The 27,845-nt window shown below is 40.4% G+C and overlaps 3 protein-coding genes across 3 annotated transcripts; 2 read left to right on the top strand and 1 right to left on the bottom strand.

Annotated features, from left to right (window-relative positions):
• The first annotated feature begins 975 nt into the window (after nucleotides 1-975).
• On the top strand, nucleotides 976-25,225 carry LOC143353857 (uncharacterized). Its single transcript, XM_076787461.1, has 13 exons — nucleotides 976-1,275; nucleotides 8,580-8,826; nucleotides 9,447-9,614; nucleotides 9,892-10,050; nucleotides 10,140-10,301; nucleotides 10,869-11,076; nucleotides 11,414-11,540; nucleotides 15,293-15,407; nucleotides 16,359-16,445; nucleotides 16,490-16,503; nucleotides 16,566-16,825; nucleotides 17,946-18,990; nucleotides 23,522-25,225. The coding sequence occupies exons 1-13, from the start codon at nucleotides 1,254-1,256 to the stop codon at nucleotides 23,785-23,787; spliced, it is 2,880 nt and encodes a 959-aa protein (XP_076643576.1). The 5' UTR covers nucleotides 976-1,253; the 3' UTR covers nucleotides 23,788-25,225.
• On the top strand, nucleotides 13,443-16,594 carry LOC143353421 (uncharacterized). Its single transcript, XM_076786748.1, has 4 exons — nucleotides 13,443-13,550; nucleotides 13,663-14,726; nucleotides 15,175-15,303; nucleotides 16,019-16,594. The coding sequence occupies exons 2-3, from the start codon at nucleotides 14,647-14,649 to the stop codon at nucleotides 15,290-15,292; spliced, it is 198 nt and encodes a 65-aa protein (XP_076642863.1). The 5' UTR covers nucleotides 13,443-13,550; nucleotides 13,663-14,646; the 3' UTR covers nucleotides 15,293-15,303; nucleotides 16,019-16,594.
• Nucleotides 25,226-25,684: 459 nt separating the features above from the next.
• LOC143353420 (uncharacterized) lies at nucleotides 25,685-27,776 on the bottom strand. Its single transcript, XM_076786746.1, has 3 exons — nucleotides 27,455-27,776; nucleotides 26,783-26,905; nucleotides 25,685-26,689 (listed from the first exon to the last, which is right to left on the bottom strand). The coding sequence occupies exons 1-3, from the start codon at nucleotides 27,613-27,615 to the stop codon at nucleotides 26,512-26,514; spliced, it is 462 nt and encodes a 153-aa protein (XP_076642861.1). The 5' UTR covers nucleotides 27,616-27,776; the 3' UTR covers nucleotides 25,685-26,511.
• Between the last annotated feature and the right edge of the window lie 69 nt (nucleotides 27,777-27,845).

Genomic DNA, 27,845 nt, shown 5'->3' with positions numbered 1-27,845 from the left:
GCGTATTTCATGTATTTATAATTTATGCTAGACATCTCTCAAGCTTGTGTGGAGGAACTCTATTTGGAGATCCCTATCTCTCAGAATGTCTAGGTCCGAGTTCCAAAATCCGGAATATTCAACTTGTGTTCAGAAATTTGGGAGACCCGTAGATTGAATTTAACAAATTGGAACGAGGAATTTGGGAGATCCTTAAATCGATTCTAGAGGCTTGGGAGACCATGGATCGAGCCTGATGACCTATGGGACTTCCAAATTGTGACTGGAGGTGCTGGAGATCACTGACTTGTGCCTTGAGGGATCGGAAGTCTTCCGACTTGAGTCTAGAGGTTAGGAAGACCTTTAGACTGAGTCTGTGGAATCTTCAGAAACTGGTAAATCGAATCTAGGGGCTTCGAAGACCCGCGGATAGAGCCTAGAAGTTTAGGAGATCTTTGGACTCACATTTTCATAAAACCCTATAAAGCACCAACAAATTGCCCATTGACGTCAATAACAGACCAAAAACAATAGTACACCCCTCGCAAAGTCTACTTTGTCGCAAGGAGAGCAATAACTTGTTTTGTCCATAAGACATCCATGTTCGATCCATCGTATTACACCACGATGAAACAGATGCCGCGCGACGGCGACGCTATTTACGGGTGCGTCACGTCCGCACACGTGACCAGGGTGAATCGTCGTGCACAAGAGAGCGGTTACCCAGGAATCCCCCGGCGAGGAGGAGAGCTGCATACGCACCATACGTTAGGGAATCCCGAGAAACAGGTACGAAAGTACCATCCACCGGCACACCGGTTACTCTCTCTCGCAGCGCGTCGTGCTCTTCATTCACGCATCCGACTCAGCGCGAAAAGGTTCGCCGGGACCGGTACACTCTAACCGACTTCGGACGTCTTCGGCGGTGCGCGTTCTGCGATCGGATAGTTTCGGTTCCTTTCGTACAAGTGAGAACATATTTTTGTTTTATCTAATCCTGCCTCTATCGTACGTTTTTATTCCCACTAATTTACCTGGGGGTTGTTTTTAAACGACAACTGTGATGTGTGCACGATTGGTTCACCCTGAACGGGTTTCGTCGATATTGATTTTTCGTGTGTCTGGCCCGTAGCAAGTTTTTGTGCGATCCTCGCGGGATCAACTCTTCGTTAACCCCTTGCGCTACGATTTATCTCGTGGTTACTGTGAATAGAACTTCTTTATCGTTCATAATTTCCTAGAAGAAGAAGACAGTTTGTATCTATTGTATAACTATGTGTTCTTCAATGACTAGAGGTATGTGTATTGACAACAACAAAATAGAGTTTTGATTTGGTTTAAAGAGTCCGACTCGATATTATTACGCAAGGGGTGTATAATTTTTTAATAATAGTACTACTTCGACGGTCTTCGTATAAAAATTAAATTAAAAGTGGACTTTTTAAAATTGTTTCTTTATTGATTGTAAGCTTTGAGGAAATAGAGTACGGTGAGAACGTTCTGTGAGCTTCGATGGCCCCACACCCCAACGGATTGCATCATAGTATAATTTTATCAATAAAGCGTACTTTGGTGATTATTGCATACTTTGGTGAACTATGGCAAGAATTTTCTTTTATCGGCGCGCATCATGAATCCATACGGCATCGATCATTGATTAGTGAGGTCTTTGTTAGCAGTTAGAAGTGTTTCGATTAACCAGCTATCTTGATTGTTACTAAGTGTTTTTACAATGAGCAGATCGTTGATCAAACGGCTCAATTGAGAGCTTAAATGTAGCTTCCGTGAACTGTAGACTTTGAACAACCTCAGCTTTCCTGGACGCGACAGAAATTGGTTCTTCACTTGCGAATATTTGTGTATGTGAAAATTTTACTCTTTTGTTTATATATGACGCACGAGGCATGTTGCCAGTCGATACTGGAGTTGGTTATTTAGGCACATCGATAACAAACTAACAATGGCACATAAAGGTCGGAGATTGTAATTACAATTACAAGTCAGTATGCATGACCGATTAGAAATTAATAAAACTTTTGCATACAGCCAATATATGGAATGGATAAACTATCTGTCTCTATTAACATCTGAGATTAACTTGCTTTTTTTATTGCTTCCTAATGAGCATACCATTGTGTATTTTTAAACACGCCTAACTTTTGAATCGGTGAATTCCTCGCCATAAAACTACGATTTTTGGCATTTCCTCGTCAAGATATGTAGAATTATTATAGTAAAAAGTTAAAATATTCTGGGTTGCCAAGGTGAAGTTTAACCCTATTTCTCAATAAACAATGGAAGTTACACTTCTTACCTTGGCAGGCAGAATTAAATTCTTTGTTTGGTTCCTTTTAACTACTGGAAATGAAATTCCATTTTTTTTTAAATTTGGCACTTGTTATCGACGCGCGATGTATTCGGTATTAAATTGAATTTCTTTGCAAATCGCGAGGATTAAGTTTCTTGATTCAGATGCTTTTGAACTACCCGGATTGAAATTCCTCTTCTCTAATTATTCGCGCGTCATCAACGTGAGATTTTTATGGCGAATCTTCCTGCCCGTGTATTTCCTCAATCGGAATAAAGTGTTGCCACATCTCGGGCCCCCGAACCATCGCTTCGATGAAAGGGGTTCGCCGTGATGGGAATCCCAAGAGTGCAAATTACGGGAAAAAAACGCTGGAACTCGTTACTGTTCGAATCGATTTTTTGGACGATTATGCCGACCGAAACTGGTTTTGCGGATATGTTTGCGACCGGCCGTCACGACATCCATTTCAACAACTGATCACTCATACTGCGACAAGTCTCGTCAGTGCGATCTCTGCCGAACCGAACCGTCACTGGAACCGAAAAGGAACAAATTTCAAAAGAAAAGAATGCTTCGTATTCGTCGAAGGAAAGAATCTCTGGACAAAAAAAAAAGTCGATCGTTGTTCTCAAGAATCGTTTCACTGGTCGATATTTTACTAGGAACACTATAAAAATATCTCAAAACAGAATGTATTGAAAGATTTTCTATAATTCGATAAATAACAGGACCGGACATGTATTTCTATTATCGAGGAAAATTGATTCTTGTTCACAAGGATAATTGTGCGACTTGGTATTTCCTTGATATTTCTTAGAACGACTGGTATGTTAAGTATTTTCCTCGTTTCTGGTAGGCATGTACTTGGAGGATAACAATGAAGTAATTATCGTTTTCGGTTCATAAAATGCAGACCGTTTAAAAATAAATTAAATTTCGTTTTAGTGAAATAAGTACAAGCTACGTTGGGACTTGCAGTTACATTACATAGTTACAGTTCTGGGAGCGGTCTGATAAGAAAAATAGTTTGTTTCATGCAAATATTGGAAGTCTGGTATTTCTAACGGGGAAATAAGGAGACACGAATTGATTACAAAATTATAGGACTGTTTACTCGAGTTGCGTTAAATGTGTGCACAATTGGCACTGTAATAGGTATTCACAGGTGGGAAAAGTATGTTGAAACGAACTGTAAATATCGATAAAGATGCACGCAGCAGCTGCGTCGGTTCGAACATTTCATATTTTTAACAGTAAACCGACAGAGCTTCGAAAGTGGCTTAAACAGTGTATTTTATATTTACGGTATAATTTCTATCAAAGTTTGTCGAAAGATGTAGAAACCGTTACAAACGCAGCACAAGTCCTGCAATTCTGAACGGCGCGTTGTTTCACCGAATATTGTGCAACGAAGACAATACGTGGAAACTTAGCTGGTAACAGTTAAATGACCATAATCATATTTCCCCGATTAACATCACAAAGAGATTAAAACTTACTAGAAAGTTGCTAAAACTCGAAAATCCTAGTTAACACAATGCGTTTTTAAAGGAAAGTATTCATACGTCTCACAACACTGATCTAAAAAGTTTTTTTCTCATTTCTGCTCCACAATGTCGAACAATAGCGACCAGTTGAAACGTTGAACGGAAGTCTCAAGTTGCCGAATATTTCCGAATGAAAAATCCATGATCTAGATCGGTTTCATAACCGTTGGCACACGAAGCCGTCGAATTTCAGCTTTGTTCAGCAGCAACGTCGACGCGATAATAATAACCGAACGTAGTCACTTCGGTTAACTATGTTGCCGTTTACCTTGGGGTAGACGCAAAAGTCATTCCTCCCCCCTTTGCTCCTTTTCTTACCAGAGGAGCCGTAGCGGCCATACTTTCACTGTATTCAGTACTCGGTACTATGTGGTACCATTCGATCTTGGCGCTCCTTCGTTTCTGTTCCCAGTTTTAATGAGTGCTCGAGCCGATTGGTTTTAGTCGAAGAGTAGCGAACACGCTGAAACGATGGCTGGTACCTCGAAAGATTCTCATTTCAATAGGGAATTGCGACAATAATAGCTAACAATGCCTTCCTACAGAAGCTGGCAATTAACAAAATCACTCGATAGAACAATACAATCTCCAAAATCTCCTCGAGACTAAAATGGAAATTTCTCGTTCTGTTGCACGAATGTGGGTGAACTAGTGTAAGGGACCCAATTACTGTGCCTATACTAATTATACTTATTCTTAAAGTATAATTAATATTACGAAAGAGATATAAAATTTTTTTATATCAGTTAATATTAAAATCAGTTAATATGTATGTTATATTCAATATATAACATATATATTATATTTAATATTCGTTATGCTTTAAAAATAAGTATAATTAATCTAGGCACAGTAATTGGATCACTTACCCTATGCTTACAGAATTTCTGCGGTACAGTTTTAGACTATCAAACGTACATTATCGATCACCCATTGAGTCCATGATTAATTGGATCTTTGATACATGATATTTTTACACACACGGAAAATTTTTTATCGTTCGTTTATCGTATGGATATTTATCGTATGCGAATGTACATACTTGAATTTTGAAATGAGTCCGTATGCAGGGTACAATTCATTTATCGGCTCAGTTTTCTGTTAAAATGGCAAATCAGTCACATCAGTTATATGTTAAAACACCTGTACTTAAAATCAGTGCTTAAAATCAAGATCAACAGTCCAATGGCTTGACCGTGGATCATTATGCAAAATAAAAATTTTCTGCATCAATCGCAATGAACAGGGGGCAAATAAAATTGTCTTTTTGTCTTTAATCATTTTAATACAAATACAATAAAATATTAATGTTAAACTTTTTTTAACTTCGTACTGCTTCAAATTTCATCTAATCACTTTTGTCGTAAGTACGTCAAATCCGCAGTCTGCTGATTACCGTTAGATAAGATCGTCTGTTGCTTTTCTATGTTCTATCTATGTTGTATCAAACTTGTAATATAATAATCATTATTGATTGTGATAAAAAAAATTAGAAGTCTGATCATATCGAATTTCTTACGAATTTCATGTTAATTTTAAATTTATCACGAACAAATCAGCGGGCCAATATTAAATGACGCCAGAAGATTATTCATATCATGGCCACACGCGGAAGAAATAATCGATTCTTTCACTCGAACGATCGATATAAGCGTTATGTTAGTATCTGTTAATTATACGTAAACTTCTAATGGTTCGGCAATTTTTAATTTTTGTAGGCAAGTCTGAAGAACATGGAAATACACAAAGTTAAATTTGACAATGATATTCTCTAATTTTTATGCGTGTAAATACATACTAATCGACATCGAATAATAATCAATAGACAGTGGGATTTTCATGAAAAATAAAACTTTTCTATCAGAATTGCAACAAACTGGAGTGAAATAAGAATTTATTTTCCTTCTTAATATGTTTAATAGGTTGAAAATAATATAACAGTACTTTTAAATTCTTCTAATAGTTTCACTGTTTCAAATTACAACTACTCATTTTTGACATAAATGCATAAGATCCGCTGTCTATTAATAAAACAACTGCCAACAACAGTCGAGTCTTAGCTTTATCAGGCCACCCTGCCAAATAAATACACCTTGTGTTGCTAAAAATTTTAATCGGTTACAATCTTAAAAAATAACAGAAAAAAATGCTAATCTGAAGCATCAACATTCTCCTGCTAACTGCTTCAGGATTATTTGCATTTCCTCTACACGCTTAAAAAAGTGTAAACAACCAGTAGTCTTTTTGTATGTTGCTCAAGAAAGGATAGATTTTATTATTTATTCATACATTGTATCCTTTTTAGAGGTAACAAAAATGGTAGGGATGTTCTATGATTTCGGATTTAGAATTTCTTCGGGACGAAATCAATCGAAGTTTTCTCCGGTCTGATGTCGTTCACGTGTCGCACCCCTCTTCTTCTGAATTAGGTGATAACTGAAGGTGTTCACGAACTCAACGTGACGAACCTTATCGCTTACCGGCGATTTCAATGATCACGAAGCGGCGCGGTGTCGAGGCTGCTCCCGCAGTCTATATATATATATTCGCTTCCCGGTAAAAAAGTTAGACGATCGGTAGTACGTCGACTAAGGCGATTGTATCTGATACCTGAAGTCTCCCCAGCTGGATAATATCAGGCCAAGCGAACAGGTGTCGCGACGGATTCACGATTGTGGAGGTATTTTCAACAATATTGCAAAATATTACTTGAACATCAAAACTACTCCTGCTACAACCAAAAATAGCTCGCATCCTGCATACAATTTTTATCTCGACAATTTGCCAACACATTAACACCAGAACGACCGATATACACATGTAGAATAACGACAGAATTGGATTTATTCATAATTTCAACTATAATAATAATTTTATCATAATTCCAACAATCGTAAACGAAAAAATCAGAAACTAGTTCTTTTATCAATTTATTAAAAGTTTAACAAGTATCCCAGTGGCGGTGGTTCTAGTGTTAATCAACAACTTTTACAATAAACCTCGCAAATGAAATAAAATAATACGGTAAAAACTACGACAATTGAAATAGAAATGTACGTAAGTCGATAAAGTAGAGAACGTGAAGCCAATTTAAAATCTGTGAACTGCAATTAATATTGATACACGTCATATATGTGCTACGTTCAAGCGCTTGCGAATTTGTAATTACGGTCAGTTGGCAACGATCTGAAGGGAGCCGATCGTCTAATCGATTATTGGAATCCATTCGAATTTGAAAAATATTACAGTCTCAGTTTTATTGAGATTGAAAAAATAGAACGACCACTCGTTTCTCACTATACAGATTATAAATTTGATAGAGCGTCTATAGTTTCATTGAAGCGACTGTTGCAGGCTATAGCCATTTATAACGCGAATCGCACTTTATCTCGGCATTGAAGTGAGACTGAAATTGTGTTGATTTTATTTAATCACGGTGGTAATTCAATGACTGCTTGTGCGCATCAGATGTTCCGTCGCATCTGCACATTCCGACAGCGACACAGAAAATATCAGATGAAGTCATACTAATCACAGCAAGAGAGATATTTTTTCTGTTTTACATTTCTGGTGCTTAAAATCGTGTAGTTTATCTATTATTGAATTGAATTCCAGACATCTCGCGTGTTCGATATATCTATTTCCGATTGTGAAATGTTCACATCCACATCAAGCCTTTAAAACTAATTTCAAGTGGCACGTAATCGATACTCGATTCAATATCTTAATACATGATGCTCATTGACGTTTCACATCGTTTTTCTCTATTACACAGATAATTTTGGCTGTTAATGCCTTAGAAGTCCCACTTATAAAATACCATAAACTAATTTAACGATTCGTTCATGAAAATAGAAAGAAAATTACATTTGCTATAACCGGTAACTGCATTTTTGAGTGTCTCTCGAATGCTGGCCATAAAAGTAGAAAAAAAATTTTTTATTGAAATATTCAAATCAAAGTGCGTCGTTGCACTTCAGACTAGTATTTTATGATCTTCCGGCTTTACGATCGTCGTATCTCATGCGGAACCTCTGCTATGTTCACGCAGGTTGTTTTTCCATGTTTCTTTAGAAACGGCAATGTCGCTCGTGCTACGACGCGATAATGCAAACAATCAATTCTTTAACGGTCGATAAAATAAAGCCTCGAGCGAACCGATAAAATGTGTATCAGATGTCGGCCAGATAAAAAAGAATTCTTTGTTTCCGAGCGTCACGTACTTACCGAGAATCGTAATCGTAATTTCGAAGTTGTAACATTTGCGTACTTGACCGGTGATCCTCGTATGTAAAACGGGATGACACGAGGAAAACCGATGGAAAAGTAATTGTACACTAATGTCACACGTTACATAGATTACGAAACGATCCCTTGTTAGACGGCTCTTGTGCGTCACGATGTTACCGACGTGTGAAACGATTGATCACGTTTTGTTCTTTGCACTCACTCGCATTTTTATCACTTTGTCTCACCCACTATAATAATAATAATCGGAACAACGTGCACGTTGCCTACGAACATCTATTTCATATCGACCTCCGGAAACCTGTTTCTAACCTGTAAATTCTATTAGTATGCAGAACCTTTTCGTTTCTTCCTGGATATAATGATAAAAATGTAGATTTTTAGTTGAATGACTACCTAAATCATCGATTACAGGAAACCCAACGACGCCTCGCTCCGCCCCTATAACTCAACAAATTTGAGGTTAAACATTTTTGGAAATTGATCACTTTCAGGATACCTCGACGAAGGAACCATGTCTCCGGTGGAAGATAATTTGTTGACGCGAAGACTGATGTCTCTGGTGGATGTCCATCACGAAGAAGAAGAGCATCATCATGAGGACGAGGACATGTCTAGTGTACTAATTGCAAAAGGTGTCACTATGGTCATCTTGTGTGTAGTCAGCACTTGCATGGGCATTCTACCGATGCAACTTGCCAAGTGTTTGAAATGGAACACAACCGGCGTCACGAATCCGAGGTATCACCATTTCTCTGCACTTCTTATCTCCTACTGACATAATAGCCAACCTTCGAACTTCATAGATCCTAATCGCATAGGGACATTACCAATAGAGATGTGCGAGAACCCGAGGGAGAGGTGTGTCGACAATTGTATTCGGGATTCTCGACAATTTTCAGGATTATAAAATAATTAGAGAATATTATGGAATAATTATTACAGAATAATCCTGATATATTCGAGGACCCGTTCCAACGATCGGGTTCTTGTTTTCCGAGTTTTGGATTTCACACACTTCCGATTACCATCCGATCATGATGAATAACTTCTCGTCGTAGAGAAATAACCGATGACCTAGCTGCAGCGTCGAACAGTTAGCCCGTCACGTATTTTATCACTAATCCCGCGATTAACCTCAACGTCTACTTCCAAACAGAAGTTACATGTGGGATAACCCAGTTGCATCTGGGTCGTTGAAAGTAAACACGTTGAGCGTGAAGTTTGCGCATTCCGTTATCAGCGTGACGATCGCGATGCAACCGTTACAAAGACGACCTCCGTGACGCAATCTTGTATTACAAATGGAACACGGGTCGATAAGCTAGGATTACACTGACCAATTGGATTTGTTACGGTAGGTCGACTAGGCTGGTGAGCTTGCTGCTCGGATTCGGCGGTGGTGTCCTCTTCTGCACCACTTTCCTTCACCTACTGCCGGAAGTGAAGGAAGGGGTGGAAGATCTTACAAATCGAGGGGAACTTCCGGAACTCAGTTTCTCCCTAGCCGAGGTTCTTACCTGTGCCGGGTAAGCGCATTTCGAACTTGTTATTTCCGTTAGAACAATGATCGCGAGAGACCGCGACGAGAGCGCAAAATTCGAATTACGCGCCACTTTCGCTTTGTTGCTTTCGCAGAATTGAAACGTTCTAAACTAGAAACGGAGAACGAACTGCGAATCGTGGAAAGTGCTGTAAGGAGCAGATCCTCCGTCGTCTTGAGACACCTTTATAGCAGAATAATTAAGAATATTATTTCAATTGCAATTTGCTGTTGATCGTATTTGAAACTTTGACCATTTTCAGATTCTTCATTATGTACTTGGTCGAAGAGTCTGTGCACTCGCATCTGAGGCACAAGCAAACGAAAAGGGAGAATTCAAAGAAAGATGTCAGCAGGAGCACGAACGAGTTGGTGGAGAATGGGCAAACACAGCCGAACTGCGTCAGCGGTCACTCTCACTTGTAAGAATGATTATGCTTGCCGTCCGTGCTCGGGCCGGTTGTAAATCGTATGCAAATTACGCGGGATAAAAGTATGTTCGTTATTGTAGCAGCGGCCACGGCCATTCGCACCACTTGCCAATCATAATGGACGAGAAAGATGACTTCGTCATAAGTTCCCTGCGGGGATTGTTAATAGTTCTCGGGCTGTCCGTGCATGAATTATTCGAAGGACTCGCTATTGGACTGGAGAGTTCAGCCACTTATGTCTGGTAGGTTTATCAATCGACGATGGAATCTTATTTAACTATGGGAGAAAAACTGTTTACGGTTGACTCGGAACCAGATGTTTATGCAAATTCGCATTCCTCCGACTTACGTAAAGTAGGTACTGGGCTTTTAGCGTCGTTGCACATGTGGTTGTACTATAAATGAAGATATATTTATAACAGAGTCGTGAATCACTCCGGGTGACCTTGATTAAAATTTGCAGCTCGGTTAAATGTATCATTAATACGCCAGAACTTTTGCTCAGACCATTTAATATTTTATTTATTCTTATTAACCCTTTGCACTTCAGTGGGAACTCTGAAGCGGCATTAAATATTGTTATATCATACAAAATATTTTTTAAATTATTAAATTTGTATTTAACAAATTACTAAACATTTAAGTATTGTACGCGTAAATTGGATCAAGTTGATATGCATAAAATGTAAAAAATCGTATAAAATGGAAATATTTTAGGTCGGAAGAAAAATTTGGTTTTAGAATTAAAACAGCTCCCCAATTAAATAATTTTCTAAACAATTTTATTTTAATGTTATTGCTGTTTCCAGGTACATGTTCGCCGCGGTTGCAGCTCACAAGTTCGTCATTGCGTTCTGCATCGGCGTGGAGCTAATAGCGTCCAACACCAGGCGGTACCTTTCGATCATTTATGTCTGCACATTTGCGGTCGTTTCTCCTTTGGGGATCGGTATAGGAATGGGCCTGGTCGGAGGCGGGAGCGCAGCCGCTAGTGGCATACTTCCGGTCTTGTTGCAGGTATACATACTTCTTCAATTACTGCAACTGTTGTTTCAATTTTCAACACGTGCAAACTATTGGTTCATTAAGCAAAATGATTCATTGGACATTCTGAAGAGTATTCTTGTATTTCACAGCTGTCCGTAGATTATCAGTGTTGAGTTTCAATGTGCACATCTTATACAGAAAAGAAAGTGTACAATGCAGCACGCTCGTATGCAAATTAATTTGTTTAATAATTCTCCGCGAAAGCACCTATATATTTTCAATTGTAAAATAAAAACTCGGTTGTTCCAGTATTTGTAGTTTGTTCAGTAGAAATTGTGAAACCAATTAACATAATTTTCTATTACAGGGTCTCGCTTCCGGTACTCTACTGTACGTCGTATTTTTCGAGATACTCCAAGAGCACAGGACTGGCATGCTACAGTACTTGTCTATCATTGTAGGATACCTCGTGATGTTTGGACTGCAGATATTGAGTGAGTACACTAATTATATCACGCATAATAAATATGGTGAACCGATAAAAATTTCCATCGTGAATATTTTCGACAAAAGAAAACAATTATTCTATAAATAGTTCAAAGAATATACATTCAGCTATTCCCACAGTTATTTGACCTTGCGCGACCTTGATTAACCTAATTAATTATATTTCTCCCAATGAGCGCTATTAAACTGTGTTCGTAAAAACATAATATGTAAACGAGGATGAAATTTCGAAAAACAAGCAATTTTTATTGGTTCACCTCTCGCGTTGACAAACGACAAACAAGCTTACGGGATAATGTAGCGAGTAAGAGACGGGACAAGATCAAGAAACAGTGTGAGAATAAATTGCAATGAATTATGCGTTGATAATGTGTGCCGAGGCGCGAAGAATGCGATAATTCGAAAAGACAAACCCGATGAAATTATTGGTGCGGTCTACGCGCATCAATCGCGAGAGTGTCAATAGTCAGTTATCACCAGATAAAGCACGCGATTTTAAACAATTCAAGGAAACAGCTGGCATTCGTGCCAACGGCCGCGATAGTATAATCCGGGGAAATAAGTATACAGAAGGAAAATGTAGGAAGAAACGGTTTTCCTCCATGTCTTTCGTTTCACGTCGAAATGCTAGTACGTCAACGGAAAACATTAATTAACGATTCCTAAGTCAGAAAGAAATGATCAACAACCAACTGGACGATACAAAATTTTATAAATTTTATCCTTCGTCTATTCTCAGAACTCGAGACCATTATTATTGCAAAGTTGGCGTCAACATGAAGTTGCAATTTTCAGTTTCTTTCAAAGTTATCTCTACACCACGTGCTACGGTACCCATTACCGATAAAACCAACGAAGCAGCAGAAATCGACACACATAATTTATAAATTATCTACACTGTTTACTGGGGACATTAAATTTGTTATTGAAATGACTGACCAGAAATGTCTAGAAGCAAACAGATAACTTATTCCGTTTGAACCATATATCGCCCACATAAAAACCGGAATCATGTGACGGCACATGTAGGTGCTCGGTGTTACTGGCAACTCTGGTAGCGATACTTTTTCTGCACGAACGAGTCGAGTCCGCGTGACCATTGCCGAAGCGCCTTTCACCGTGAAATCTGCATTATACATTTATACGCGAGCACGGGGGTAATTCATGATCGGCTTGGGACATTTGGATGCGGATTCGGTCGAGTTTCGAACGGTTTTGTTGCTCAAATTATTTCACGACAAGAAACCGTGCAGATAAACAATATTTCGAATTGGAGAATACACTTATCGCTCTGACGACTCGCTCTTTGAACAAACTATGGTCTGCATAGAACGAATGAATCACGTTGCGTACCAAGCCATCGCATTCTTCAAACACAAGAAATGTAAAACCGTCGAAGACGTGTTCATGATACGCTGATTTTAAACCATACGCTTTAAGATAACATGCCAAAACGGTTCCACAAACAATGGATGGTGAAAGTACGTCTTATAAGTCTTTTTGAAAGTATGCACAATGTTTGAACCTTCTAATCTCGGAAGCGATTCAAGTCTGTCAACGTTAAATTTCTTTTCTAAATTCGCAATTATGTCTTGCACATTCTCCGATCGCTATTTGCTCGAATTTACAATGGAAGACTGACGTACCATCAGTTCGCAGAAACTCGTATCGATCGATCAGTGATGAAAATCAATCAACACTCGACGCTCATTCTCCGTGCTTCAACTCACCGGTTCCCTCCTTTTTTTTTCTACCATTGTCGTTATCTAGTTACGTTTACACGTGCATAGACGCGCATGCAACGTCCGCTATTGTGGAATGGAATTTTCTCTTTTCGCGTTATTATGCGTAATCGGCGATTGGCCAGCAGAAAGTAGGTCTACAAATAGAGTTCCAGCTATTTGAAATTCTATGGAACATTAAATATCGGTTGAGGACGACTAATGGACTACAGATTATTTTTTCAAAAAATGGTTGTCATTTCAAATTCTTGATCCGTGAAGATGCTGGTTCTTGAGAGAATGGAACTCCCAATTTTTGGTAGATCAATAGATTTGATTAACTGCATAACAAATTCAATAGAATGGACTGTATGTAGTTTGCTTTCAGACACTTCAGCGGCCAAAGTTCGGTTCTTTGTGGTTCTATGCACTGTACTCGGCCGTAGGATTATTTGAACGCCTTATACAGAGTGTCTCATATAACTATGCCATCCCTAATAACTTTGTTAGTTATTATATAAAAAATTTTTTGGGGCGAAGGTCATCTGAAGGTCGTGTTTTCCGCGATCTTACGAACAGTAATATTTTCTTAAATGGAACGATCTACCGTTTGCATACGTGATCGAACAGTTCGGAATTGGTTCCTGCAATTTGAACTTCTTCGAACAACTGTATATTTTTGCTAGTACATAAGACCGATCTGAACAGTGTCGAAACTGTTAGAGAATCCCCAGATACCGGCTAACAGAAGCCATTATGAACGGCCGAGGTGTCGTTGTTCGAACAGTTTCGAAAACTCGGTTTTACTGGAGTTCGTGCAACCGTAAGTTCGGGGGATAAATGCATACTTTGGCGGTTTCGAAACAATTTGAACTTTTCCAGAGCGCTAATAGGAAGTTTATGGGGCGAGCGGGCAAGAATCATTATAACAGCATTCACGTCGGTTTACGTGAGCGCATACAATGAGAGTCGACAGCCCGGGGAAGGAGAGAACGAGTAGGTTGGTAGGGAAGCAGCATGATGGAAGGGGAAGAGAGCAGGAAACGATTCGGCTTGAACTATGTAAGACGCGAGGGGATCGAGCCGAGTCCCCAACCAGCCCCGGAGTGTCGGATTCACCGTCGCACCGCGTGGAACTATCGTTCCTCCTATCGAATAGTTTTGCGGTTGCTCCTTCGGATCCGTGTTCCAGTTCGAAAGAGAAACTGGTGCGGAAAAGTGGTATCGGTTCGCGTGCATCGTGCGAATGCGCATCGCCCGAAGTATAGTTGCCCCGAACCGGTCGACAGTGTTCGTTCAACTTCTTTTAAAACATCCTCCGGCTTCTAAACAATCACAGTGAAACCATGGGGAACGATCTTCATTGTCAAAGATGACACATCTACCGAGTATAGTTCCTATAGTTTATCTCTCGTTTCGATCTCTCTTGAGAGACCAGTTAACGAAGATGTGGTGAGTGCAGTGCCTCGCGAGGACTACATACCATCTGCGTGCTCGAGGAGCTTTTCTAATTAGCATAATTTCTCCCTGTTGCTGTTAGTTTGTCTCAATACTCTATTTAGAGCCCCCCCCCCCCCCCGAAGGGATCCTGCGATAGCAGTGACACCAGGTCAGGATAAACATAACGTGTTTGAGTGTAGTACTGTAGCAGCTCCTCTAGACGCTTTTAAATTCCGTGTATGTAGATTGTATCCGTAGCAGGTGTAGTTGTCCGATCGTCCTTCCTGTAAAACTGGACTGAGTATACGAGTTATTTTTATCGTGTCGCAAGGAGCTCGTTATCTGCGAAAGGAATAATTTACAAGCTTCACTCGTTTACGCGCGCAACAACTTATACTGCGCCGTACCTCGTAACGATCTACTAATAACCATTATTCTTCCTGGCTGGTACCCTTCACAGCGGTGCAAGTTCCTTCGAAATCTCCGTTAGGCTCGCTCCCCGGTCATCGCAAGAGAAACTTTCGAAAGTTTACCACGAAATTCATCAGGATTCCAGAACTCCGACCAATTCCGAGTAGACTTCGGTTCGGTAGGTCCACTTTCATCGTTCAAGGACGAGCTTATTTTTTTAGCAACGGTCGCTGATGACTTTCCGGTTAGCTACGCCTTGCAAATAGGCACGAATTCGTCGAGGTAAACACTATCATTAACATAATTGCGCTGTATAATATAATTACATTGCATAACAGACTGAAGAACAGTATTTGCACAGGTTCAGCGTCGAATTAAAGTTAAACCGGTACCCTTGAGGGGACTAAATCCACGTCAGGTCTAAGTAGGATCTACGTTGGCCAAGCGTAATAGAATTACCAGAGCCATCAATATCGCAGGATTAAAGCTCCGACCTATTCCACCGGGCAATTATCTCCGTCAAGAGGCAGATTCTCGATCTTCCTATTAAAGAGATTAAAATCTGCTCGAATCGCGGCGTACCGATCTCCGGCGTTTCCCGAGAGGAGAGACCACGTATCAGAAATCCCACCGGCGCGATTTTATTCGCAGAAACACGAGACAATGATGCATTCGCGCGTCCTGGATCCAGGCGAGCGGAGCCAGACGCACGTGTCGCAACATTCCACTTTTCCTTTTTGGAAAGTGTGAATGGAGCACGTTGCGAAACACGCTGCAAATTCGTTTTTCTCGTAACGAGCACACCGCGAGGGATTTTAATCTTCTCCTTCAAACGTGTCGCAATTTTTTCCTCTCTCAAGGACGCGCGAACATTTCAATCCTCCCTTTCAAAGAACACGTGAAAAGAAGCTCCGTGCATTGCCAGTGTACCCCGCGCGACTGCGCAAAGAACATTAACACCCTCGGCTGACAAAGGGCAGCTCTTGAAAACCTTCTCCCTCGTTCGTCAAATACGTGTCAAGTGAAAAACTAACCGCGCCAATCACCTGACCAAACGGGGAACAGACTAAAGTATAGTCGACCGAAGTATCGATGCAAACAGCTAGCTGGACCAGAAGGTCGCGATGACCGTTGACAAAGACACGAAGAAGAAGGACATAGTCAAGTGTGATAGCGGGAAACAATGAAAAGTGCGGTCCACGGGATTAATCGGACCATTGTTCATCGTTGAAGAGATTTAAAAAGAATAGAGACAGTTGGAAAGATTTTTAGAGGAGGCGAAGAGGCTATTGAGAAAGTGATAGCTGAAGGCGTTGACAAGTGCGATCCACAGGATTAACGAGATTCATCATTAATTGAATCAGGTTCATCGTCAGAGGTTTGGAGAGAGTGAAAACAGCTGGGGCCATTTTTAGAACCCAGCAGGAAGACTGAGTTAATTGTTTAAGTCGAGGAAGTCGAACAAAATGGAGGAAACAACGACATCCACGATTCTGCTGGTAGCGAAGGTTGGAGCCATGATCGGCCTTGGTTTCGGCTCCCTGATCCTCGGCATGCTTCCGCTGATTGTCGGACGGTACAGGATGAATCATCGTCAAAAACGACACCGCGGGATTTCCAGCAATTCCAGCACCTGCACGTCCACGTCAGCTTCGAACGCGTTTGGTTCCAGCAACGCAACCACATCCGCGAACTCGCAAGTACGTTTCAACCACGGGACGTTCTTTCAATATTTTCGCTTATGGAATTCAATGTTTCGTAAATAGATCCCCGACCGGTGTAACAAGTGACACGGACGATAAAAAATGAGTCATATCGTTCCTAACACTCGACGCTAACTACAATTCAAATATTTTCTCGCTGCGAGACTTAAAACGTTTTGCACGACTTTGCTTCTTGTTTTGAAAGATTGAATTTGCCGGTTGAGGTTCGCAATTTTTACGAAATTATTGCTCTCGGAGAAAGTGCTTGATCGATACTGATAGCATGACGGATACATTTAAATGAAATATTAATATTTCAATTACTGAGGGTCACTTAATACTTTAAGTACCACGTCGGTAGTATGTGATCGACGTAATTTGTTTAGTAAGTTTACAAATTTTATTAGGACCTACGAGCTGTGAGAATGTTGCAAAAATCATAGTAATGACGAACTTTGATCTTTCTATTCTTGCACCATTAAGTAAGCAGTTCTGATTTTATGCGATTTTTATGAGCATTGGCGTGGCACCAATGTGTCAATGCGATGGGTCTTATATCCATTAGGTTAGCAAAAGAATTTCTTAACAAATTGTTCCATAACAGGAGCAATTTTATTCATATATTACACTTAATCTCACCATTGGTGAAGAAAAACATTAAAGAATTTTTAAAACTGTAAAGGTTGAAGAAACTTCTGATGAAAAAGTAAATGAACGCATAACTGCTAATAACTAGACAGCGGATTTTATGCATTTATGACAAAAATGAGTAGGTATAATTTAAAACGGTAAAAACACTTGAAGGACTCAAAAATACTGCTACGTTATATTCTACTTATTAAACATATTCATAAAGAAAATAAATTTTTATTTCCAGTTTGTTACAATTTTGGGTAGAACATTTTTATTCTGCATAAAAATCCGCTGTCTACTAATAACTTTTGCAATAGCTCAGTTACTTCGATCAAGCACTTTCTGCGCCAAAACGCCTCCAAAGAACGTTTCCGGTGCAATACCGCCAAGATTTCAAAGTTATCCTCGCGGTCTCTGAACAAAACCGGAGGCACGACAAAAAATTGGCGAAAACGACAAATGGGAACATGTCCTCCTCCCCTAGGGTCTGCACACGTCCCTGCTCCTCTGTTTCGGCGGCGGCGTCCTGCTGTTCACAACGTTTCTGCACCTGGCGCCGGAAGTGCGCAGCAGCGTGGAACGTCACCAGTCGAACGACCAATTACCGACGCTTGGTACCTTGAGCCTTTCGGAATTGTTGTTCTGCGGCGGCTTTTTCCTTGTGTATTTCGTCGAGGAGGCTGTGCACGCGGCACTAACAGGAAAACCGGAGTCTTCGGAAGCACTTTTGTACCGGACGGTATCGGTGCGCAGATGCAACAACAATCAGCCTGGTGCATCTTCGGGGACGTATACAGGGTCAACGACCACGGTATCTACGACGACCAGGTCCACTTGGAAAGAGGACATCGAGGACTCGGAGGACAACGACTCGACCAAACGGTCCACGCATCATCTGGACAACCTGGATGGCAAACAAGACAAGACTTTGCCAGCGATATTCGTCTTGTCCTCGCCAACGGGGCTGTCCTCTTCGGAGCGTCATCATCCTGATCACGCGAGGCACTCGTCCTCTGTCGCTGATTTAAATAATTACTCCAGGACGAAGCATCACGAGCATAAACACGTGATGACGAAGAACACGTCGGTCCAAGGACTCTTGACCGTCCTGGCGCTCTCGTTCCACGCCATCTTCGAAGGATTGGCTGTTGGTCTAGAGCCCTCGATAGCGTCTGTCGTGTACCTGGCCGCAGCCATCGCCACTCATAAGTTGGTGATTTCGTTTTGTGTTGGCATGGAATTGTACGTCGCTGGAGCCTCGACTAGAACCACTCTAGGATATCTGACGATATTCTCCATGGTAACCCCGATCGGCATAGCTGTAGGGCTAGCTTTAGGACACTTCAAGAACGACAGCGAGAATCTAGGCCCCACGCCCACGATACTCCAAGGAATGGCCGCCGGGACGCTGCTCTACGTGGTTTTCTTCGAGGTTCTGGCACGCGAGAGGGCTAACGAGAAAAGTGGACTCTTACAGTTGATGGCCATAATCGTCGGGTTCATGCTGATGTTGGGCCTACAAATCGCCAGTGAGTGTCTTCCGGGCGTAACGAATTTACCGATAACCTTTCCCCTCTTCCCGAGATCTCTCTAATCTTTGTCTTTCTTTTTTTTTACATCGTTCAGATCTAATGCTCGAACACCGATCGTGTTCTATTAATAAGAGAGCACAATCAGTTCGGCGGCTGACTTTCATGAATCGTTTCAATGCTCTCGGTATAGAGGTCATCGGACGGCCGCTGGTGAAAGTGGGATCTCGTGATCCAGCCACAAATTGATCTACACTTTCGCAGCATTTAAATTTTTATTTCAATTGCACCAGGCCCAAGGAACTTTCTCGGACAGTTGTGGTCCCTCCGTTTATTGTTCTCGGAACAACGAGGCCATTTTTTATAGATACATTACCGGTATATTGTACAGATTTGGATGATTTTATTCATTAGACATCTTCGGAACAATGTCCAGGGTGTGTGAATAAATTGTAGGGACTGTGAAAAATTGCAAGGCCTTTCCAAAAATTGGATGATAGTGAGAAAATCAAAATGTTGAAGGCTAACAATTTCCGTGGGCTTTGAAAAAATTGTAGGACTTTCGAAATATTTTTAGGATCTATGAGAAATGTATAGAGCCTAAATGCTGGGGTTGAATAAAATGGCAAAGGCGACGGACACAATGATGCGACCCTGCAGGGAATTAGGTGTCTCGAACTTGTCACCTTCGACGACGTGAATGTGCAGCTCCCTGTTCATAAAACTCTTTCGAGCTGTCAGTCAACCGGTCCCACCAATTTTGTTCATGATGACGGTATTGGTAGTGATTAACAAACGTTTTGGCAGGCTATCGTCTCTGTTTCTCGTGATCCATCTGCCTCGGTGCAAACCTATCGCAGGTACGTCCTTGATGCAGTCACCTCCCACGTGTTAGTCGAGCTCGTGGAAACGTCTATCGATTTGACGAACAACCCAGTAACGACGTCCAAAAAGTCAGGGCCACGAATACCATGACTCCGCACAGCTGATCCTTCTCTGGCAAAATAAATCCATTATCTTCTCTCCGTGAGCTGGAAACTCATGGCTAATCTCGCCGAAGCGACCGCTTTGCTTTCGAATAATTTGATTCTGTACGTAAATTACATCTGCATGCAAATTCAATATTTTCTTGAATCAATTGTCTAAAACTTCTCATTTCGTTTTTGTAGCATCACTGCGGCTCGTTTTTTGTTACTATTACCGTAATTTATTTTTGGAATAGATACTCGTAATGGGTCAAAATGGCATGGAGGCCTGTCGAGGTCAACCATAACGCGATAACCGAATTGTTATCGGACTCTCATACTCAAGATGCAGTATCGTCTCGTGACTCTTCCGACCCGAATCGCGTTCGGTGTAACGGGACAAGCATATTGTGTTCGTCATTGTGCAACCGGCTCCAGCGTTATTTTTCAACCAGCCAGTGGACTCCCTTTCCTCCTCCGATACTCCAATTCATCGAAGGGGACCAAATCGTCGCTATCTCTAAACGAAGATTGTATCTACGTTGCACCGTTTCCTCCGTTAACAGAGATTTTCGTCGATCGAGATAAATGCGCGCAATCTTCGCCGAATCATGCGCAGCAACGCTGGAAAGTCCCGAACGGACTCGGGTTTGGTCACTGACCGTTTTTCACGCAATACGCCAACGTTCGCGCGGAACAACGGAGGCAGTTTGCGTGCCAGTTCCCTTTAAAGAGACTTTAACCCCGTCTACGCATCTGATTACGAGAATTTACAGATTGACTCTACTATCCTTCTCTTCCCCACGCACATACATGCGCGCACGCAACGGTCGGCAGCTTCTTTTTTCTTCCCTTTCCGTGTTGCTCGACGAACGCTCGGAACATACGCGACAGCTCAATTGCAATTAGGCTAATGACTCCGATAAATCGTACAACGTACCACGGTTGAACACCGCGGGGAAAATGATTCGTGCCGCTGAAGCAGCGCAAGCTTGCGGGACGACCGGCACGAATCATTCGACCGCCGCTTTTGTGGCAACGCTCGTGTTCGTATGTACAAGAATCGTCGCGGCTCGGCCAGCAACAATCAAACTCGGATGTACCTATTAACCTATTAATTCGCGAAAAGTACGTGATGTTATGACCGCCGGTTGTTGTTTATCGCCGGATTTGAATTCGAATCGTTCTCCCGCGCGGCCCCTCTCCACCAAAAATTAGTTTGCAGTTCTTTTATTTTATATCCCCGAATTTCCTCCTTAACCCCTTCCCGTGCTATTTACCTCGACGAAATCCGGGCCCAACTGGTAGGGGTCATCGAGCGGTAAACAGACCAGAGTGAGGCTCGAGAACAGTCACAATACCAGCCGAAATGTAAATACCTGACTCGTGATCTTTACGTTTGGCAGATTTTTACTCCACGAGTCCTACTCGTGATGTTTACGTTTGTGCCAAAATCTTCATCACGAGCGAGACTCGTTAAAATACGGGAAGGGTTTTAAATTGGCGAAAATAATGACAATTAAATAAAGAACGACAACGACGACGAAAATCATGAAAATAAATGATTGACTGCCGCGCGTCGGTGCTTAGTCTAGTTTTCAAAATTAGGATTTGCTATAACAAGTATAATTTCGCATGAACAGAACTTCATTAGGATTTGCAGGGCCTACGAGAGTCGCTGTGCTAAACTGCGCAGTTTTGGTTTTATCAACTAAATTATTTTGATCGCGTAGAATTTTTCAAAATGATGATTCGGCAGTGGACGAGTTAAACATAATTGATAACATAGTAAAAAAAAAAATGAAAGGTTCAAAACGAATTTAAGTTACAAAAAGGAAAAGATTTAAGACGACTTTGAGACAATGGTGAACAATTTTTTTGCCCGTCAGTATCGAGTCCTGCGTAAAAAAATCAGCGGCGACCTTGAAACATCCTCGACACGTTGGGGAAGGGAACTACCTCCGGCAACACGTCACGGCCGTAACATATCACATGTCCAAGTATCATTACGATTGATCTGAAGAGCACTCGCGTTGGACCGTCGTCGCACCGTTCCGCCCCGTAAACTCGAAAAGGTTCCCCCGACGGATCCAACGACCGCGGATTTCACCGGTGCACGTCGGGTATTTTCAGTTGTCGTCTGAAATCGTTACGGGGTCTTTATCATGGCCGATTGAGTGCATAGCCATTGGTCGGCCGGAATGCGTTTCTTGCCCACCTTAATAACTGCGAACGAGTCAGAGGTCTAGGCTCTGGGGACCTAGAAAGGAAGGCTTCGTAATGACAGCCGCCTTTGTGGTACACCGTCGACCGTTATACAATTTGATTTCACGGTGTGTCGCCGCTCGAAGGTGTACGTACACGTGAAACGAAACGCTATTCAATTCAAGAAGATATGAAACACAATAAACACGACCCATGTATTGTACAGCCGCATTGTTTACATTCTGCCGAGCAAACCCCCCCCCCCCCATCATCTATAATCTATGGCATCGTTTACCGTAATTCTTTACTAAGACGGTAGGTTGCAATAAATTATTTAGAATGGGATCACTCAATCGAGAATGCATGTGCTCTAGTAATTTTGTGCTAATAAGTCGTAGGTTTCCCCCTGTTTATCATGGTATCTCATAAGTAGATGCATTTTATGCATTCATGACAAAAATTAGTAAATCGAACGGAAAACAGTAGAAATATTTAAAGGCTTTGAAAATACTGTTGCACTGTTTTCAACCCCATAAAATTCATAAGAAAAAAAAAACACGTGTCTATGGAGCTTCTGTACCTTGGAATTAGTGCAGATCATTTTTATTACGTTATAAAAATCCGTAATTTAGTCGTAAGCTACCGGATAGTTCAATTGACTCCTCAACGCACTCTTCAATATCAGGTTTCCTTATCGAGTGGCTTTACTTATCAATTGAATTTTTCCTTCACCCTAAATCGTCGATTTCATAGAAACAAGATAAAAATGGTGCCATTCAGCAGATAATAACGTTATCTTCCCACTGCCAGGAGTGGGATTCAAATATTGACGTTTAGACTTTATCATTGGTGAAATGTCTCTGAAGTAGCCTATACTTTATCGACGATTTAACACTAGATCTACCAAGCATAAAACACGTACAAGAAAATTGAATTTACTTCATCTGTTTCGGGTTTTCAGTGTTATATGTGCTTAAATGAAGAAGTAAATTCAGTAATTCCCTACGAGAACGTTTTTATAATTTCATATAATCTTTTCATTTCGATAATTCTGAAATAGAAAACCGGTCGGTTGACCATGGTAGGTTTAATGTTAAATCAAACACGCCCGGAAAAATGAACCGTACAACAACTAATAAAAATGTCAAGAAAATTCCTAACAAGATACAGGAAGAACATGCTTATCGCTGAGCCTTCCGTGGGTAAAGGTTAACCTCTGTCGCGACCGAGATTGAAGAAATGAAACGTTGTAACAGGCTGATGCATCCGGTGTCAGCTTGGCATTATTTACGGCAGACGGTGGTCGGATGTCAAGGAGCAAATAACCGGCGGTTACTTAAAAAATCATTTTGTGTTCGCAGCGGCGCATTCCCACTCCCACTCGCATTCGCATTCGCACGGTCCCCCGCACGACCACGAGGACGAGCACCACCACGAAGATGATCACGACCACGAGGGGGATTCCCACGATCACTTGGTGAACAGCGGGAAAATACTTACCGGTACGATCGACCGGGTGACGGAGACTGTGACGGAGGCTGTCAGCAACTATCTGTCCTCTTCGGCGCAGATCCCGGCTGGCGTTCGACAGAGAAACGGCACGATAACTCTCGCGGATAGCAGCTAAAAATTCGTCCGAGGGTGAATCCCTCAATCGAGGCGCCAACAGTTCCTCCGTGAGGTAGACGTCACTCGATCGGTACTTATACTTTCGGGGATACCAATCGCGCTGCTTAGAGCACACCGACAGGCTTCTCGGGGAAGCTCTCTCGCAGCTTGACGACTCGAGGTGAAAGGGAAGTCTCGATCGACGGGAGAAGGACAGTATTATGAAACATCCATTTTAAGATGAGAGACAGATACGTATCCGAGAACTTTAGCGAGTCGAAGTTGGGACTCCGGTAATTGGTCACATGATTAGTGGTTACGTTCAACTATTATCCAATTCAAACAGTATCAATTTGCAAGTATGGATGCTGTACATTTACAGCGACCAGTCACATGTACGAAAGACAACGAAATAACATTCTACCTATTGGAAACCTACTAATAAGGTCATACATCTCTTTTAGAGAATTCTAAAAGAAACAAGATTGAATGTTCAAAATTGTAAATTCTACAGAAATAATTATTTCCCGGCTTCAACCGAGTTTCAAATATCAGAAATGTTTGGATGTCTCACACCCTTTTTAAAATAATACTCTCGCTCAGCGTGTTATTATTATTACGTTAAAGTACTAAACGTACAATTCAATGGACATTCGCGGGTTACGATAATAAAAAAATGAATGTGAAAGAATCATGTGAGAAAAAAAATTGTCATTAATTTTTAAGACGGTATACATAATGTGATACGATTCACGGCGACAACGTGCAATCGTGTTACTATTCGTTTTTTTAAGTAATATAGACTGTATGGTGTAGCCATGTTGATTACTATCTTTTATACTGTAATTAGGAACATGTATCTTAATTGTTTCTACAGACATTTAAATACAAGCACGTATAATATGCATATTGCATGATAGTGTAACAGAATGAAACGTATAGTTTACAATCATAGAGTGTGAAATTCTTTCCTTTTTAGGAAGATCGCGTACACGGTTATTTCGAAGGTGGGGCCTGTAATGAAATTTCGAAAATGATAACACGTTCGATCGAATTTTTAACAAATTTAGATATTTACAAATTGTATACATACGTGTGACGTAGTTTTCCTTGTGAAATAATGGCTCACGTGTCATCCGGAATGATAATATACGTACGTTGTTATTTGTTATTGGAACGGAGACAATGGAGGCCAGGTGAAAATATGCGAAACTACATTCTACAGATGTTTCCAACTCCGTTAGTATCGTATTCGTCATCTCGAATTCGTATACAAATCGCGCGCTAACGCGTCTAGTACATACAAACATATTTTAATAAACATAAACATAAAACATATTTTTCCAATCCAAAGAACCGATTTACAAATATAAATTGTATTTTTCAACATAAGCGAATCATGATACAGCAATAACATGTACATATATACAAAATAATAAATAAAAAACAATATTGAATATTGATAAATTAATTTTCCGTTTCAAAATTAGCGAAGATACTGTTATTCTGTACCTGTCAATACATTCCTTATGTTATTTATTAATCGAGAAAGTCTTCATTGTTTAATTTATGTTACACATAGTTCATTATCACTTCTTATCATTATGTGTCGAACTTGTAGAATTGCACAAATGTAAGTTACTGGATTGAGACCTCTGTGTGTCGTGAATGCTTATTGTTGCATCTTTATTATTTATTATCATTCTTTCACACTATTGTGTGAGTACTATTATCTATAGTATGTCTGGTTTGTATGTACATTTTATCCGTAAGCAAATAATGTCAGCACATGCTATTGAACAGTTCTATTTTGTCTATTGCAAAACTTAGTAATAAAATGAAAACTTTTAGTAACAAACAATCGAAAACCCTTCCCTTCGTTTTTTTACTTGTAGGCAGACAGATAGATGTATCACTTCCAATTTAATAATAGAGTTTATTATACACGTGATACAATCTTATCCAGTTGCAGTGCACCTGCGTGCATTTATAAAATCGCAACATTAATTCCACTAAAATTAATTCTTACAAACGAAGTATGTTAATGCTTGAACAATAAATTAATTTTAGTAATTATATTCACACAAAAAAGAAATGTAAAACTCAATTTCCGTTTGTAATATAAAGTCTTTCAGTTTTTTTCCTTCTAGTGGAACATTTATTAAGACTGTAAAAGAAGCTTTTACATCTCTAGTACGATTATTATCGCTAATTAATTATTTGGAGAATCATGTAGTATGCCCCCAAAAAAATGTATTTGTATTATAAAACCACATTAAATTAAGAACTCAGCTCTCATTTTTTCCATATTTTTGGTATAAGTTACAACTCCATACACATTTATGGTAACACTAATGTATAATGTGAGGTATATTTTGTGTCTCAAGAAATCACTTTCTTCATTGTTTATATGTTTCACATAAAATACAATAACATTGTTTCAACCTTTACATTACACGTCCTCTGTGCATCTTTCAAGTCTTGCAAACGATTAACGAGGACAAAAACGAATTACCTTGTAAGTATGTTTAACGCAACTGGGGGGCCTATAGAAGTTGGCCATTTATATAGCAAAGACCATACAAAATGTACAAATTTGTAGACATTTAAAAACTCTGCACGACAATGATTTTTTTTCTTCCAATACTCTTGGTTCCAATCTACTACTGCATATATTATTGCAAATTTTAGTTTGAAGGCATTTAACACATATTGACGTTGCGATTATAAAATATCTATTGATCTACTTCTTCTGTGTTTGTTCGTCAACGAAGGCTAGATAATTGGAACCGACATTAATGAATACAAGACCAGAACCGATACCAGCTATTGTGCACAAAGCAGGATTAGGTGGTACAATAGATCGCAATACTGCCCATACCAGAACTGATCCAAAACTCAGCAATACAGCACCAGCAGCACTATCAACAAAACAGATCGTTGAATGATTTGTTTAAAAAATTTACAGTTCCTTCGGTGGAACGATTAAACTCCATTGCATGAGAAGAGCTTACCTATATGCGATTCTTGTGATCTGGGGAGCATTTTTCATGTGTTCACGAGTATATATATACGAACCAGTGCCAAGGAGTGCACTACCCAATAAAAAATTTGTGATGTCTCTCTTTGGAAATACTCTACAAATACACAGAAGTAACAACACCAGGACAGACATTAGAAATACAAATGTAAATTATGTTGTTTCACAGGAAAATTCAAACGAGCACAAACATAAAACTCAAGTCCCACATTTTTTGTTAAAAAAAATTTGTTGTACTCTGAAAAATATAAACGGAGGGAACATGGTTGACAAAAGATTAGTTGACCATTAAGTTACATAAATAATTATACAAATTTTCTAAGATTGTACTTTTTATCCCAATTTTCCCCAGAAGCTACGATTATTATTCCACGTGTGGCTTATCAGGTTCAACGTGACGAATTATTAGTTGTCACGAGTCCTGTGCAAATAGGTCAATCTATTAATTACCTCATTTAACGAAATCGTTCTTAATCGGCGAATATAGAATAGCAAAACGAATCTAAATTTTTTCAATTATTCGAAGAATTTATTGTCGGATACATGTTCGCTTAGGGATTACGTAACATTCCACGGCAAATAATAATTGAAAACGTAATGGGAGAGGTTAATGCTTCTGGGTTCAATGAAATCCTGGTTGTCTTACCTGACGACAAGACTCGGATTCATCACATTGACCGACAACGCGGTGTACGAAGCAACACCGAAAGCCGGAACGTAGAATTTCACAAGGCTACATTTCGTGATCGGCTTCAAGCCAAGTTTTTGCAAGATTGTGCCGGCTTTCTCGCTTCCTGCCGCAGCCATTATTCGTTTCGTCTGTTTTCTTTGAACTCGTTCCCGTCCGTCACTGAGCCTAGCTTCGAAAATATATTCGTGCTAGAAGCTCGATGAATTACGTATGTACAGTGATGTTTACGCGAATCCTACTGATGATCTGATGGTGTCGATGTTCAATAGAGACAAGGATAGTAAATTGGATTCTTGCGATGCGTTCCTAAATGCACCAGCACCACGCGAAGTGTGTTCGAAAATTA

This window comes from Halictus rubicundus, chromosome 4 (genome assembly GCF_050948215.1).
Source record: "Halictus rubicundus isolate RS-2024b chromosome 4, iyHalRubi1_principal, whole genome shotgun sequence".
In the NCBI taxonomy this organism is placed as follows: domain Eukaryota; kingdom Metazoa; phylum Arthropoda; class Insecta; order Hymenoptera; family Halictidae; genus Halictus; species Halictus rubicundus.
This window is presented reverse-complemented; position numbering and strand designations above follow the sequence as displayed.

What these genes read in the sequence shown, in the direction of transcription:
- LOC143353857 (XM_076787461.1), top strand. Translation starts at nt 1,254, where the DNA reads ATGTGTTCTTCAATGACTAGAG. An exon ending in GTTTGGACTGCAGATATTGA is followed by an intron (nt 11,541 to 15,292) that starts GTGAGTACACTA and finishes AATTCCGAGTAG; the next exon opens with ACTTCGGTTCGGTAGGTCCA. An exon ending in ATAGGCACGAATTCGTCGAG is followed by an intron (nt 15,408 to 16,358) that starts GTAAACACTATC and finishes TCATCGTTGAAG; the next exon opens with AGATTTAAAAAGAATAGAGA.
- LOC143353421 (XM_076786748.1), top strand. Translation starts at nt 14,647, where the DNA reads ATGACACATCTACCGAGTATAGTTCCTATAGTTTATCTCTCGTTTCGA. An exon ending in GACCAGTTAACGAAGATGTG is followed by an intron (nt 14,727 to 15,174) that starts GTGAGTGCAGTG and finishes TACCCTTCACAG; the next exon opens with CGGTGCAAGTTCCTTCGAAA.
- LOC143353420 (XM_076786746.1), bottom strand. Translation starts at nt 27,615, where the DNA reads ATGGCTGCGGCAGGAAGCGAGAAAGCCGGCACAATCTTGCAAAAACTT. An exon ending in AATCCGAGTCTTGTCGTCAG is followed by an intron (nt 26,906 to 27,454) that starts GTAAGACAACCA and finishes GTGTATTTGTAG; the next exon opens with AGTATTTCCAAAGAGAGACA. An exon ending in ATCACAAGAATCGCATATAG is followed by an intron (nt 26,690 to 26,782) that starts GTAAGCTCTTCT and finishes TTTTGTTGATAG; the next exon opens with TGCTGCTGGTGCTGTATTGC.